This window comes from Canis lupus, chromosome 35 (assembly GCF_003254725.2).
Source record: "Canis lupus dingo isolate Sandy chromosome 35, ASM325472v2, whole genome shotgun sequence".
NCBI classification, from domain to species: domain Eukaryota; kingdom Metazoa; phylum Chordata; class Mammalia; order Carnivora; family Canidae; genus Canis; species Canis lupus.
In genome coordinates, this window is record NC_064277.1 from 5,635,569 (window position 1) to 5,651,040 (window position 15,472).

At 35.4% G+C, this 15,472-nt stretch overlaps 1 protein-coding gene across 3 annotated transcripts in view; it reads left to right on the forward strand.

Annotated features, from left to right (window-relative positions):
* The window catches only part of FARS2 (phenylalanyl-tRNA synthetase 2, mitochondrial), a 375,390-nt gene that overhangs the window by 33,894 nt on the left and 326,024 nt on the right, over nt 1-15,472 (forward strand). For 2 of the 3 annotated variants that reach the window (XM_035710517.2, XM_049106000.1), the window contains exon 2: nt 5,369-5,528. In XM_035710517.2, the coding sequence (XP_035566410.1) occupies nt 5,369-5,528 (160 nt within the window). Of the gene's footprint in view, nt 1-1,875; nt 1,991-5,368; nt 5,529-15,472 lie in introns of those variants that run through there. The other variant, XM_049106001.1, reaches the window with a different exon arrangement.

A 15,472-nucleotide genomic window follows, 5' to 3' on the forward strand; every position in this document is an offset into this window, starting at 1 on the left:
CTTGAGAATCAGTTCAGAGAGATTTTCGTTCTCTCTCCTATCTCTAAAATACTCCAATGATGGATAGATCATATATTAACTTATCTCTTCTGTATGGACATTTTTTTTGTTTGTTTGTTTCCCATATGTTGTAGTTACAAACAATGCTACAATGAAAACCTTGAATATAGGTATTAGTTCTGGAGGTTTATCTTCAGGGTAAATAGAAGTGGGAGGATTGAGTAAGGAGGTGAATGCATATGTAATTTTGTTAGCTATTGCCAGATTTGCCTTCAAAAGAGTTCTACCAATTTCTGTGTTTTTGTCAACAATCTCTGTATGAGTTTTCACAGGTCCCACCAGAAGAGTGTGTTTTGAGTTTTAATTTTTCTAATGTCATACTGTTGTTTTAATTTGCATTTCTCTTCTGAATATCTTTCACGTGTTAAGAGTCATTATCTTTTTTTTTTGGTGAATTATATGTTCATATATGTTTCCCTTTTTTCTTTTTCTTTTTTTTTTTTTTTAATTTTTATTTATTTATGATAGTCACAGAGAGAGAGAGAGAGAGAGAGAGAGAGAGGCAGAGACATAGGCAGAGGGAGAAGCAGGCTCCATGCACCAGGAGCCCGATGTGGGATTCGATCCCGGGTCTCCAGGATCGCGCCCTGGGCCAAAGGCAGGCGCCAAACCGCTGCGCCACCTAGGGATCCCGTTTCCCTTTTTTCTTGATGTTTTGTCAACTCTTAAAAGTTCCTTATATATTTGGATAATTGTCACTTTGTCCTGTTGTTTCCTGAAAAACTTTTTCCTTTTTCCTTTTCAATTTCCATGTAGAAGGGCGTGTATATTTTCTTTTTTTCTGTTAATGACTTTCAGTTTGTAGTATTGGGGTAGAAATGTAACTTATTATTTCTTATTATGAGACGCACTTTTTTCTTCTTTATGGAACATACTTATATTTTTTATTAAAAACTGATATATGATCAATTTTTGTTCATGTTTTCTGGCTCCTTGAGATGAAAATGTATTTTATACTGTCAAGTAGTAAGATATTTATATTATTTCCTTTATTAGTTATGTTGTTTAGGCCTTCTGTCTTCTTAGTTAATTTTGTGTACTTGATTTTATCCTAAGAATGTATTAAATTCTCCCAGTATTAGTGTTTTAAAGTGTGTCTTTTGCATCTCCTATGGATTTTTCAAAATAAGTGTGATTACTGTGTTATTTGATTTATAAATATTGATAAGCCCTGCATATTATTATGATTTGAAAATTTTAGAATTAATGTCTTGTTTTTCATGTTTAGTGTTGTTATTGTTTTTGTTTTTTGCTTGAATTTTACCTTTTCTGATTTCATGATTGCTGTGCTTGATGTTTCGTTACTATTTGCTTGTTATACTCTGTTTCTTACTTTTAACATTGTCTTAGATGTGTTTCTTATAAACAACATATAGTTAGGTCCTGCTTTGTTATCAAATTTAATGTTTTTGTTCTTTTTTTTTCCTTTTAAGAGGTGAATCAAGTCCATTCACACATAGTGATATGCCTGATATGTTTGGTCTCAACTCCGTCATAATATTGTGTAATTATGAATTACTTTATATTCAGCATATTTCTTTCTCCACCAAATATATTTTATTTTGGTTTTTTGCCTTTGAATTAATTTTTTTTGCCTTTTAGAAAGGTTCATATTTTTGTTTTAATGGTAACTGTTCTATTTACATCATTTTAAATACTCTCATTTCACCATTTTCTTATTTAACCTACTAGTTTGTTTTAAAGGTGTTTTTTAACTATTACCTGTCATGTATACAGTAACCAATTTGTATTTTTCTTTTTTTTTAATATTTTTTTATTTTTTATTTTTATTTATTTATGATAGTCACAGAGAGAGAGAGAGAGAGAGAGAGAGGCAGAGACACAGGCAGAGGGAGAAGTAGGCTCTATGCACCGGGAGCCCGATGTGGGATTCGATCCTGGGTCTCCAGGATCGTGCCCTGGGCCAAAGGTAGGTGCCAAACCGCTGCGCCACCCAGGGATCCCCAATTTGTATTTTTCATTTGCCACTTCTACTCCCTCTCCTTCCGTTTCTTATTTTATTATTTCTACTTTGTTTTAGTCTCAGATCTATAATTTTATGTGTTAATGTGTTATTCATTATTAATGTGGTAGGTTTTTGGTGAATATTTCTCAGTTACCTTTTGCTTGAATAAAGTTTATGCTTTAGTGAATTCTTTAAAAAGAGCTCATTAAGGGATGCCTCAGTGGCTCAGCGGTTGGACGTCTGCCTTTGGCTCAGGGTGTGATCCCAGGTCCAGGAATCAAGTGTCACATTGGGTTCCCTGCAGGGAGCCTGCTTCTCCCTCTGTCTATGTCTCTGTCTCTGTGTCCTCATGAATAAATAAGTAAAATCTTGGAAAAAAAAACACCAGCTCATTAATATGAAATTTCCCGTGTTGTTGTATGTTTAGAGCTTTTTCTGTAGACCTGATGTGCAAAAGCCAGTGTTGCTGGGTATAAAATTCTTGGTACATAACTTTTTCTTTCTTTTTAAAAATTTTTTTTAATTGTTATTGGATTGTTTGAAAATGTGACTCCCCTGCTGCCCTGCTGCATGTTATTTCAAAGAGTCTGATGCTAGTCTAATTGCTTTGCCCTTCAAAGTTATTTGATCATTTTGCTTGGAGGCCTAGGGTATTTTTTTCCTCTTCATCTTTGAAGTCTGATAGTGTTTATCAGAATATGTCTTGTGTTTTGTCCTCCCAAGCTACATTTTCTCAAGTACTCATTTTATCTGGTGCCCATTAGTTCTGGTCTCATGGTGTTCTCTCCTCTTATAGGGATTTCCAATTATATACATGTTATTCCTTCTTTGCATGACTTCCATTTCCACCACTTTCTCTCAGATTCTTCTTTCTTCACCTTGTTGTTCTTGTCTTGCTTTCTTCCTACTTTTCTTTAATGTTCCTAATTAAATCTTTCCTGAGGCTCTTCTCTACCATGTACTTCGTGATTTAGACTTCTATTTCAAGAAAATTTTGTTGTCTTTCCTTTCTGAGTTTAATCAATTTTATTTTCATTTCTTCCTGTTTTTCATACATTTTTGTTCTTAATTTTTGAGTTTCTGACTCAAGCAGTTATTCATAACCCCAAATGCTTTTTAGTGTATTTAATTTGGTTTTGAAGTATTATGTTACCTTCTTCTGCTGCTGCCTCTTGACTTTCTTTTTGAGGAAAAGGGGAAAATAGAGTTTCATCAGTTAAGCTGTACTGAGTGTTTCTGGTATTTTCTATGTAGCTTTATTTCATCATCTTCTGTTACTTTTTGTGGGTGTTTGGTTTGGAAGAAATTGTAGTTGCCTGGTGCCCTCTTCTGTTAGTGCAGCAAAGTACAGAGCCTCCAGTGGAATTTTTTGTTTTATTTTGTATTGTTTTGTTTTTTGGATGAGATGGGAAGGAAATGATTTTATAAACCCTCTAAGTTTTTAGGTTTGCTTTATTTTTATGCAACCCCATTCAGTTGCTAAAGGATGTCTTTCATTATTTTCATCTTTTTCTTTTCCATTGTGACCATGCATTTTGAGGATTGTCACATTTAATTGGTCATGCTGTCCCTTCATTGTGATCTTTAGTCACATATCTTAGAATACTTGTAGGATTGTCACACTTACAGTCACTTACTCTTTTTAGTGGTATTTTAGATCAACCTTAATCCTTCACCAATTCCCCTTTTTTCTCTTACCCTCAATTTTTCTCTGCTTGTGCTTGCTTACTTCAAAGGTAAAAAGTGGGATGGAATTTAATAGTTCCTTTTCTCTGGGAATTATTTAACTTGCATGCCTTCCTTCTTTCCTCCTTTGCTTCCTTGCTCCCTCTCTTCATCCCTTCCTTCTTTTTTACATATAATCATTTTGAAATTTGGACATTGTCCTTTTCCCATGTTATTTAACAATTTTATTTACTCTTTTTGTTGTTCTCATTTTAGAATAGTTGTTGAAGAACAGACTTTGGCAGCTGCATTGTCTTCACTCTAATAGGACTAGTTTGAGTTATAGGATAGTAGAATCTTTTTTTGAGATTTTCTTTTGATTTTACTAGACACTTAGAGAAGCTACCAGTCTCCGATTGCTTTAGTTTAGTTTCACAGCCTGAGATTCTCTCTCTTGCCCAAATAATGTGACTCCTAACTGCAAGTCTGTACAAGAATATTGTATTCATCCTTATCATGGGGGTAAGTCCTTTAGGGCTGTTTATTGGATTATGCAATTTGGTCAGACACTGTGGGGTTTCACTTGACCGTGACTTGCTGTGGTAAGCTGTCATAACCAATGTTCAGCTTTTCAGTAGATACATTGCATATGCAGATATTCTCAGTGTTTCTCTCTGGCTTATGTGATGCTTTTTCCCCTGGTTTTGTGCTTTCCTGTAGAGTTTTAATTCCTCTCTATTGTATTACTTCTGTGCTTTTAGGAATTTTTGTATATTTTAATAGATTTATGAGGAGGCTTGGTTCTAATTATTCTGCTCAATATTACTAGAAATAGCAGTTGACTTATTTTTTTTTTGTTAAAACATTAAATTTTTTTTTATTCTTGGGATATTAGGTGTTAAGAACAATAGATTCATTTGCTCAGTTCTCCATCTTGAGTCCTCTCCTAGCAGGTGAAGATTTACTTTGTTGTTAAAGATGGGTACACTTTATTATTTAAAGGAAGGAAGTGAGGGAACCAGCTTATGACTAATAAGAGATGTGATTAATAATGATGATAATTAAAATATATCTAGTCATTGCAGTATGCTATGCTTTTCATATGTTATTTAATTATCACAGTCTCTTAATTTAGTGTTATTATTTCTACTATACAAATCATTACCTGAAATTTATTTACCATAACACATAGCCTTGTGTTCACCTATATTTCATTTTCTTTCCTAAGTTTTAGAGATAACAGGGTTAAGCAAAGTTCAGCATGCTTTCTGCCTTCGTGTGCTTTACAGAATTTATTTCTTGGAATATACTTTCTTACTTTGTCTCAGGTCACACTGTAAGGACACTGTAGGATGTTCAAGAATACATTTTAGAGTCCGAAAACTTGATTCACTGGCATTTACACTAGCATTGAGGGTAATGTCTTTTTTGAGGAAATGACTGTAAGTTAAGCCAAAGTAAAATGAAGAGATGAGAAAAGATCAGGACAGTATCTTTTAATTCCCTAGAGACTCTCAATTACATGTAGCATAGTGCTTTGTTCAAAGTCCGTACTAAATGAGTGTTAATTTCAGTATGGTCATTGACTTAATGGATTTATTCCCACATAATGTTTTTTCATGTAGGCTGTCCAGGATACTATTTTTATTTATGCATATTATTCCTCTTGGTTTACAGTTATTTGCTGGCATAAAGGATGGAGAGAGCCTACAGCTCTTTGAACAGAGTTCTCGCTCGGCTTACAAACAAGAGACACATACCATGGAGGCCACTAAGCTCATCGAGTTTGATCTTAAGCAAACACTTATCAGGCTTGTGACACATATTTTTGGAGATGGTAGGTACTTAAATGCTTTTGTCTTTCATTGGGGGCTTAAATGCTTAACAAATACCACCTTTCTGAAATCATTGAAGCTAATTGTATGTAACTGCATGTAGGTTTTTTTTTTCTAGGTTGGGGCTTAGTGGTTTTGGCTCTCTATGAAGTAGAACTTACGGATTTTCTGGTTTATTTCACTTGAGCAGGAGGACATGAAAATGGAATTAGCTTGAGCAAGAAAAGTGATTACAACCTTTCATGAGAATGATAATGGATTAAGATAGTGGAGAGGAAGCCTACAGCTGATTAGTGTTATTATTATATTTTCATTAGGTCAGCCTTGGATTGTTGGGGCTAGATTCTCAACCATGTGAGTTGGACCAGTGGAAAATTTTATATGTTGGCATACTGATTACTGCTATCAATAGCAAACACATTAACTGTGAATTTCCTGTAGGAAGAACAATCTTTTTAAGACCTGGATTCTCAGTTTATACTCTTAGTTATATCTCCAGCATAATTTCTTGTCTCTAATGCTGCCTATCCCCCTCACTATTTTAATTTACTCAAGACATTATTTTGCTTATTTTTAGGATGTAAAGAGAAGGTTAGGGCCTGTTTTTAAGTCATGGCCTGTATTTTAAAATATGTTTAGAAGACAGAAGCCTAGCATGGTTCGGATTGTCTTCAATTTCTTACTATTTTTATGAACTTTTTAAAGGAACAGCTTTATTGAGTTATAATTGATACAAAATAAACTCTACATATTTAAAGTCTACAAGCTGTTGACATTCAGTAAACTGAACATATGTACACACTTCTATGATTTTTGACATATGTATGCACCTATGAAACCACCAGCAGAATCAAGATAATGAACATGTCTATCACCCACAAAAGTGTCCTCCTGTTCCTTGGTAATCTCTCCTTCCTGCTCTTCATTACTTCTCCTTACCCCAGGCCATCAGTGATTACTTTCTGTCATTACTGACAGATTTTTATAAATGAATCCTATGATGTGTGTACCCTATTTTTGAGGGGGAGGCTGGTTTCTTTTACTATAATTATTTTAGGATCCATACATATTGTAGTGTGTATCAGTAGTTGATTTCTTTTTATTGCTTAGTGGTATTCCATTCCGTGGTTTGTTTATTTATTCATGTACCCATTCATATTTGTTTTTTCATCTAACTTTTGGTAGTTATTTGGATTGTTTCCAGTGTTTCGCTATTACAAGTAAAGCTATGCACATTCATGCACAATTCTTTGTAAGGATACATGCTTTTATTTTGCTTAGGTAAATACCTGGGAATGGAATGGCTATGTTATAAGGTCGTTGTATTTTAACTTTCTAAGAAGCCACTGAACTATATTCTGATGTGGTTGTGCCATTTTACATTCTTGCCAGTAGTGTATGAAAATTCCAGTTGCTCTACATCTTCAACAACACTTGATGTGTTCAATCATTTTATTTTTTATTTTAATGTATTTATTTTGTATGTATGTATGTATTTATTCATTCCTTCATTGATTCAGAAAGGTGAGAGAGAGAGAGTTGGGGGCTGGTGCAGAGGGAGAGGGAGAGAGAATCTTAAGCTGGCTTCATGCCCATTGTGGAGTCTGAGGCAGGGCTTGATCTTGTGACACTAGGATCATGACCTGAGCCAAAATCCAGAGTCAGACGTGTACCTAACTGACTGAGCCACCCAGGCACCGCTGGTCAGTCATTTTAATTTTAGACATTCTAATGGGAATAATGGGTATGTCCAAGAAGTATTCAGCATATATAAAGAATACCTCCAAATAAACAAGCAAAAATCAACCTAAGAGAGAAATGGTGAACTTTTGGTGATGAACAAGTCGTGCAGCTAGAATGACTAATGAACATAGGAAAAGATGTTCACCCTTATTAGTAACAAGGGAAAAGTAAATGAAAACCACTGTCAGTTACTGATTGTCATTTTTCATATGTGAAAACCTACATACCTAAGATTTATAAGTGTTGACAAAGATACAGAAAAATAGTACATAATACATAGTGCTGTCCCTTTGTAGGGGTCTCAGTTATTGTGGAACTTGAGCTGGAACTTGAGTGCTCACCTACTACTCTTAATTTATGTTTATTTTTTTGTACCTCCAGTTTTCCCTACTTATGTGTGAATTCAAATTGCATTTACAAAGATTCTTGTTCTAGTTTATTAGGCCTCTGCTGCCCTGTTTTAGCAAGGCTTTAGAGTATATCAACAGCTGTATTATAACATGCATAGTTCATGTAATATTTAAGAAACCACTAAATAATCCTATATAGTCTTTATATTCCTGTATTTTTACAAAGAGTACATCAACTTTATGCTAGTGTCTTTTTCCAGAAGGCAGAAAGCCATATTAGGGAGGAGATAAAACCAGGCTTCTAAATGTATTCATACTGTTTTATTAAAATTAAAAAGATATAAAGTTAAATATGACAGAATGTTCTGATTTCATGAAACTGAATGGTGGGTGCATGGATGTTTGTTATTTTCTGTTTGTCTCTTGGTATGAAATATTTTGTATTAAAATAATGTAATTTAATAGTGAAACAGGTTTCAGATAGAGATTGCTGATAGGAAAATTCTATTCTAGCCAGCTTCTCTTTACTTTCATGATAAAAGGAAGGATTTGTGATATTTCTAGCAGTACTATTATCTATTTAATACTGGAATATGGGGGGATGGATTGTGTTGTTTAGGCTATTTTCGAGGCAGGTCAAGGTAGAAGGGCTGGTGTAGTTGAGGGAGAGATAGTGTTCCTTCTCCAGTAGTAGCTTTACAAAGAGATTCAGGATCATCAGAATTTACCTATTATCAAACTATGGTAAATTGTTTTTAGAGCCCTCTTTTTTTACACCTTGCAACACATTTCTATCATCAAATGATTTGCTGTTGGTGAGGTTTAGATAACTGAGTGGTTTTGAATAGGCAGGTAGCCTCCTTCTTTAAATGCATAGTAGTATTTGTGTTTCTCCTATTTGGTTATTTTTATTCTTTTCTTCCCCCCTCCTCACCTGGTTAGTCCTCCCAGTCTCTTTACCCTTTAACTGGATAATTCTTTATTATTATTTTTTCCCCAACTAGGTAATTCTTATTTATCCTCTAGTGTCAACTCAGATGTCCACCGACCAGGAGGTGCCTCTTCTACATGCTTATCTAAACTCTCTTTGGGGGTGGGTTTTTATTTTTCTGAGCAGGAAGTGCTATTCGATTTCTGGCACATTGCCTGCATCCCAATATTGAATAAGTGAGACATAATCACTTGTTTTCAAGGAGCCTATCTTGACTCCTCTCACAAGGAAACGCAAAGTGTTTGTTATAGGAGCACATAGGAGAGGCACCTCCTCTGAAATTTGGCATGTGCTCCAGGATAGGTTCCTGGTTGGAGGATGTCAGAGCTGATACCGGCCATTGAGAATAAGCATATAGCATTTAGGAATGAAGAAAGGAAGAGGAAGGAAGAAAATGGTTAACAGAAAAATCTCATGTCCACTGAGAAATGGTAGTGTGCAATCAGAAAAATTAAATTTAAGTTCTCTTTCCTCCACTTTAAAATCTTAGGTCAATTAGTGCTTTAGGCCTCAATTTTTGAACTTTTAAAAACCAAGGTAATAATACTTGGTTCCCGTGAGAATAAAATGAGCTATGTGAAAGGTACCTTGTAAGGAGAAAATATTAAATAAATGTGTAAATGTGAAAAATCTGAAGACAAGAGAAATGAGGACAAGGCAATAAAAACAGGGAACTTTGAAGAAATATAATACAATCAAAGAACATTAATTTACAGTTGATTTGTCTTTATTTTGTCTAATGAAATGAGATGTGTCTTTCTGTGAGACTGGCACAGCAGTCAGGTGGGTATTGATGATAGCCTTAATGTCCTCTCTGAGCACCAGCAATATTTTAAAAAGAAAACATTGTTCCAGGCCCTGTTTAGACTCTAAAACCTTCCCAGGGGCCTTGGGGATTATTTCTCTGAATCTGGTGCTGGATTTCTTTTATGTTATTATTTTTAATATTTGTAATTGAATAGCATTCAAAATCGTGCTTTGAGGCGAAAGTTTCCAGATAACAATTTTCCTTATACAAAAACATTTCTGCAGTGTATAATTTCTCTGGCCATGGTGCCCATTGTACATAATGGGCATGCTCGTGGCCAAAAATTAGGAATCTTACCTTTCGCAAGAGCAGTGAAATTGTAGCCTATTTCAGACAAACATTTGCTTCATTTTTAAAATGCTATTAGCCTAGACATTTAGATTTCAGATTTCATTACAGATCAGAGTTGCTATGTTATAAATCTTCAAATTTACTTTGTGTTTGTAATACTGAGTCAGCGGAGTCGTGGAATGGCATTGAAGTAAAAAATCCAACGGGCTTGGAGAATACATGTTCAGTGCACTAAAATCTATCTGTGATTTAAAAAACCTTTTATTTTTTCTTTCCTTCCAGCCATGAGCTTATTTTTAGCCCCATTCACACAGTAGCCAAATACCCTGAAAATCCTTAAAGATGCATCTTTGCCTAACTAACCCCGGTGTGTCTTTGCTTTGTGTATCGCCAACGGAGCTGTCACCAGGAGGGCTGTGTTAGCTTGTCCCCAGGTGTGTTTGCATGTATATAACATCTGCTAAGGTGCTTCTCAAGGTGGATGCTAACTAAGCAGGGTGGGAAGGTGAGCCAAACCCAGGCCATTTTATGAACTACAAGAACGAGGGGGTATGTATCATAGGAAACAGGTGCTGTGTGTTCTCCTAGTGTTCACACTGAATCTTAACAACTCCCTCAAGACTCTTGGCTGTTTCTTCTGCACTCTGAACAGAAGTGTCATGTTCTTACTTCAGGCATTTCAGAGGGTCATTTAACTCTTTTTTGGGAAAGGAGGTGTGCTGGTTTTTGAAAAATGTCTTGGTAAACCTGTCCAGGTACAAACACTCTGAATGTCATTTAGATATTTAATAATAGCTTTAATTATGATAATGACAATGCCTGATATAATAATTAACAGTGTCAAATTCTGCACTCGGTTCTTTTTGTTTCGACCTGTGTCTATGATTATAATCCCCATTTTTTTTTTTTTTAGACAAGGGAACCTAGACAGAGAAATGCGGTGCCATGAGGATCACACAGTTGGGAAGTATTTGAGCCCTGATGGTAGTGCCGTTGGGCTGATTTCCTCGCTCAGGTTAGAGGTTAGCTCTTTTGAAAAGGCAGAAAGAAATCATTTCAGTAATATTTCTGCGACTGAGGTCTACAAAAGCCATGATGTAAAAAAAAAAAAAAAAAAAAAAAAAAGGGCCTCTCTTTAGGTGTTCCCTTGTGACCTTCCCTGTACTCTGACTCCTATATCGAGCTCTCAGTAGGGCCCTATTTGCAGCATCATACACATTATATTTTGACTACCAAAGATCATTTAAAACTTCAGATTCAATCTTTCTTTAGTTGATGAGCAGTAACTGCCTCGGCAGAGCTCAGAATTATCCAACGACTCTTTTCTATATTTGTTTTTATGGTCTAAGCTTGCTTTCTACTTTTTTGATGTTCCTGTTATTAGTATCATCTTCCTTTGTTCTTGGAAGGCAAAATTAAAAATTAGAACACGCTATTTCCTTGTGGCAATTTGTTGTTATTACAGCTGCTTTAGTTTCAGTTTTTTTTCCCCCCTGCCTCTACAAAGCAGTTTTATTATTTACTGCTAACATTTCAATTGTGCCAGCATCCTAAGGCTGAGAGGTTACCAGGTTAGAATTAGAAAGAAATAAAATAACCCTTTAGAGTGTTTTCATGCTTGTGGCATTTGCTGTCATTTTTTAACATCCCTAAATTGTTTCTCCAATATTTCATATCATATTTGGCTGATCGTTTATTTCAGAGCAACTAACGTGGAGGCTTAGGATTTCTAATGTTTTATTTTCACTTTCTGTCCTTCAGGATTTATAGCCCTTCTTTGGCAGTCTTGCTAAACATTGGACTTTCCATTTAGAAAGCACTGGCCTCATAGCACAGTTTAAATGAACTAGCCTGAAGGAGAAATGGGCTGTGATACTCTGCTCTTGAGTAGATAAGTTGCCGTGGGCAAGTCATGTCTCACCTTTTGTTTAAAATAAAAAAAATTTGGGAAGGTCATTGAGGTGCATGTTTCAGTATCCCTTCCAAGGACCCTACTGCACTACCATACCACTCTGGGGCAGTTTTGAGGGGCTAAATTCCAGAGTTGTGGTGAGGTTAAGGCTTTTTGTGCCTGATTGCAGCTCATTGACTTCTCCTTCTGCCCCATCCTGTTGCCGCCTTCTTCCTTCAGAAGTATTGATACTCCCAAAATAACCTGCTTGCCAACCGAGCCTACATATGGTCCCATCCAACCAAAACATTCTAGGCTCTGTATTGTGAATGTTGTCCTAGGAGGTCAAGAGTGAAGTTAGTAATGATAATGAAGATCCCATGTCTTCCATATCTGCTCACATTTTTCTCTATCCATAAATACCTGTTAACATAAGTGAAGTGAAAATAATGGAGAAGAATAATTAGTTTTATAGTTGTTATATTTTGTTCTTAAAACTGAATCAAAAAAATTTTAAGCATGTTATTTTAATGATTTTTAAATCAGCATGTTTGGGCTGTCTGGTGTTTGATTTGGAGAGGGTTGTCTTTCTCTGAGTACTCCTAGAAAGTGAAGGAGCAAACCATTTGTTACATTTGGCCAGTGTTGAGTTGCATGTGCTCACTGTGGCTTGGATCTTGTCCAAGCAGGCTATACTTGTAAAAACTGGCCGGCGTGGTCAACTTCGGTGAGCCTTACGATCACTAGCTATGAAATGGGGATATGAAATATCTTGCATTGTATCCACTAGGGATATTCAGTGGAAACATGACATCACCTAGAAATCAGGGGGAGAGAGACCTAAGACAGAGTTTTTTTAAAGATGTTTGGTAAATGGAGAAAACTTTTTTTTTTTAATTTTTTTTTAATTTTTATTTATTTATGATAGTCACAGAGAGAGAGAGGCAGAGACATAGGCAGAGGGAGAAGCAGGCTCCATGCACTGGGAGCCTGATGTGGGATTCGATCCCGGGTCTCCAGAATCGTGCCCTGGGCCAAAGGCAGGCGCCAAACCGCTGCGCCACCCAGGGATCCCGAGAAAACTTGTATTAGAGTTGACATTCCCATCCAAAGATATTGTCCAAGGAAACCTCTTGGAAGAAAGTTTGGGATAGGCATGATTGAACTGAACTGGAATATTTTTTTTAAAGATTATTTATTTATTCTTAGAGACAGAGAGAGAGAGAGAGAGAGAGAGAGAGAGAGAGAGAGGCAGAGACACAGGCAGTGGAAGCAGGCACCATGCAGGGAGCCTGACTTCGGACTTGATCCAGGGTCTCCAGGATCACGCCCTAGGCTGCAGGCGGCACTAAACCGCTGTGCCACTGGGCCTGCCCTGAACTGGAATATTTTTAAGGAGCCTAAAATGTCCATACTTCAGTGACGATTGGGCAGGGGCTAAGGAATAGGTTGTTTGGGATTTTATGTAAATAAAATTATTGGGCCTTAAGGTACAGTGAAAAAAGTACTTAAAATTTTAGGGATACTGTAATCAAGATGACTAATGTGCCAGGAACTGCTCCTAATGCTTAGCGTTTCTGCTTATAGGTGGTTGATATACAGGCATCCTGGAAAACATCAAGATTTATAGGAGAGGGAAAGTTTCTTCTCTACTTTGTAGGTTTATAGATAGCTCAGATTCTTGATTCATTTCTTTCACTTCTCCTCTGGTCAGTTTGTTGCTCTACCCCTGTTAAGGAATGGATAATCAACACAAGGCTAGTTATCTAAACTCTGTTCTCAACCACTATAATTCCTTTGCTTTCTCTACTTTCTTGATAAAGACCTAAACTTGAATTGATATTCAAATCAATGCTTTCTGTTTTTCCCTGGTCAGCTCACTGCACGGACCTCTTTCTCAGATATTCTAGAACACTACCGTCTCACGTTACCTTCCTGTCAGAGGATAAGCTTGTCTGTTGCACAAAGAATATGCAGGTGACTGGGTGTGAAGTTTGAGATACTTCCATGTTGTGCCATGTATTAATACTTCATTCCTTCTTACTGGTGAGTTGTATTATATTGTATGGACAGCTCACAATATGGTATCCATCCAAGTGGATGAACATTTGGGTTGTTTCTAGGTTTTGGCTATTACAGATAAAGCTGCTACAGTGTTCAGGTCTTTGTATGGGCATATGTTTTTATTTCTCCTGTGTAAATAGGTAGGAATGGAATGGTTGAATAGGAGGGGTATGTTTGAGTTTTTAAGAGACTGTCAAACTTTTTCAGAGTGTTTGAACCATTTTACATTCCTGTTAGTATATGATAGTAGAAGTTACTCCCCATCTTTGGCAATAGTAGGTATGGTCAGTCATTTTAATTTTAGCCATTCTAATAGGCATGTAGTTGTATCTGACTGTGCATTTCCTTAGTTACTGTTAGTGCTGAGTGTCAGTGTGTTTATTGGCCTTCCATATACCTGTTCTTTGTGAATTTTCTAAATCTTTTGCTCATTAAATTTTTTTTTAATTTTCTAAATTTTTTTATGTTTTTCTGGAGACAAGTCTTTTATCAGATATATGATTTGCAGTTCTTTCCCCTCATTCTGGGCCTTGTCTTTTCATTCTCTTAAGAGCAGAGTTTCTTAATTTTGTTGAAACTTAATTTATTTTTCTTTTATGGAGTGTGTTTTTGATGTGGTTTTTAAGAAATCTTTCATAATCTGAGGTGATAAAGATTTTTCTACTCCCTTTTCTTCTAGAAGATTTATAGTTTTCAGCTTTATTTTTAGGTTTTTGATTATTTTGAAAATTTTTACGTGTAAATGAGCTATGGATCATAGCTTTTCTGTATATGAATATGCAGTTGTTCCAGCACAGTATGCTGAAGTGACCATCCTTTTTCTTACTTAATTACCTTTCTGCCTTTATCTAAGATCAACTGACTATATATGTTTGGGTCTATTTATGGACTCTCTCTGTTCTATTCATCTAATATTTGTCTATCTTGATGCATTATTGAACTGTTTTCATTACAGTAGCTTCATAATAGGTCTTGAAGTAATTTAAAGTCTTTCCAATTTGCTCTTCTTATTCAAAGTTGTTGTAATGAGGTGATTTGTGTTTATGTGGTTATTGATGTGGTTGAATTTAAGTGATCATTTTGCTATTTTTTTTTCATGTTTTTTCTTGGTTCTTTCTCTGTCTTTTTTTCAACTTTGCTTCCTTTGGATTAATTGTGAAATTTTTACTATTTCATTTTATCTGCTTTGTTTGTCTTAGTAGCTATAACTCTTTGTGTTATTTTAGCGATTGCTTTATGGTTGATAGTATATATGTTTAAGTTACCATATTCTGTCTTCAAGTGATACTATACTAGTCAAATACAAGAACCTTGCAACAGTAAGCTTTAATTTCCCCCTTTCTGGACTTTGTGCTATAGGTGTTATGTATTTTACTTTTATATGTGTTATCAACTGAGAATCACATTGTGGTCATTTTTATTTTAAACATTAGATTAGATTTTAAAGATCCTTAAATAATAATAAGAAAAATTCTTATATTTATCCAACTAGTTATCATGTCTACCAATCTTTGTTTTTGAGATATTTTCATTGGGTAAAGGATTCTAGATTGATAATTTTTTGTTTAAGTGCTTTAAAAATATTCTCTCTTCTCACTCAATGTTGTTTCTCATAAGAAATCTGTCATTCTTGCTTTTGCCTCTGTTCTTCTGTACATAATATGTTTTTTCTCTTTGACTGTTTTTGAAATTTTTTGCCATTGGATTTAGGGATCTGGTTATGATTTCTATAGGTGTAGTTTTCTTTAGGTTTTTTTTTTTTTTTTTTTTTTGAGCTGGAATCAGTGGGTTTATATTTTTCATCAAAT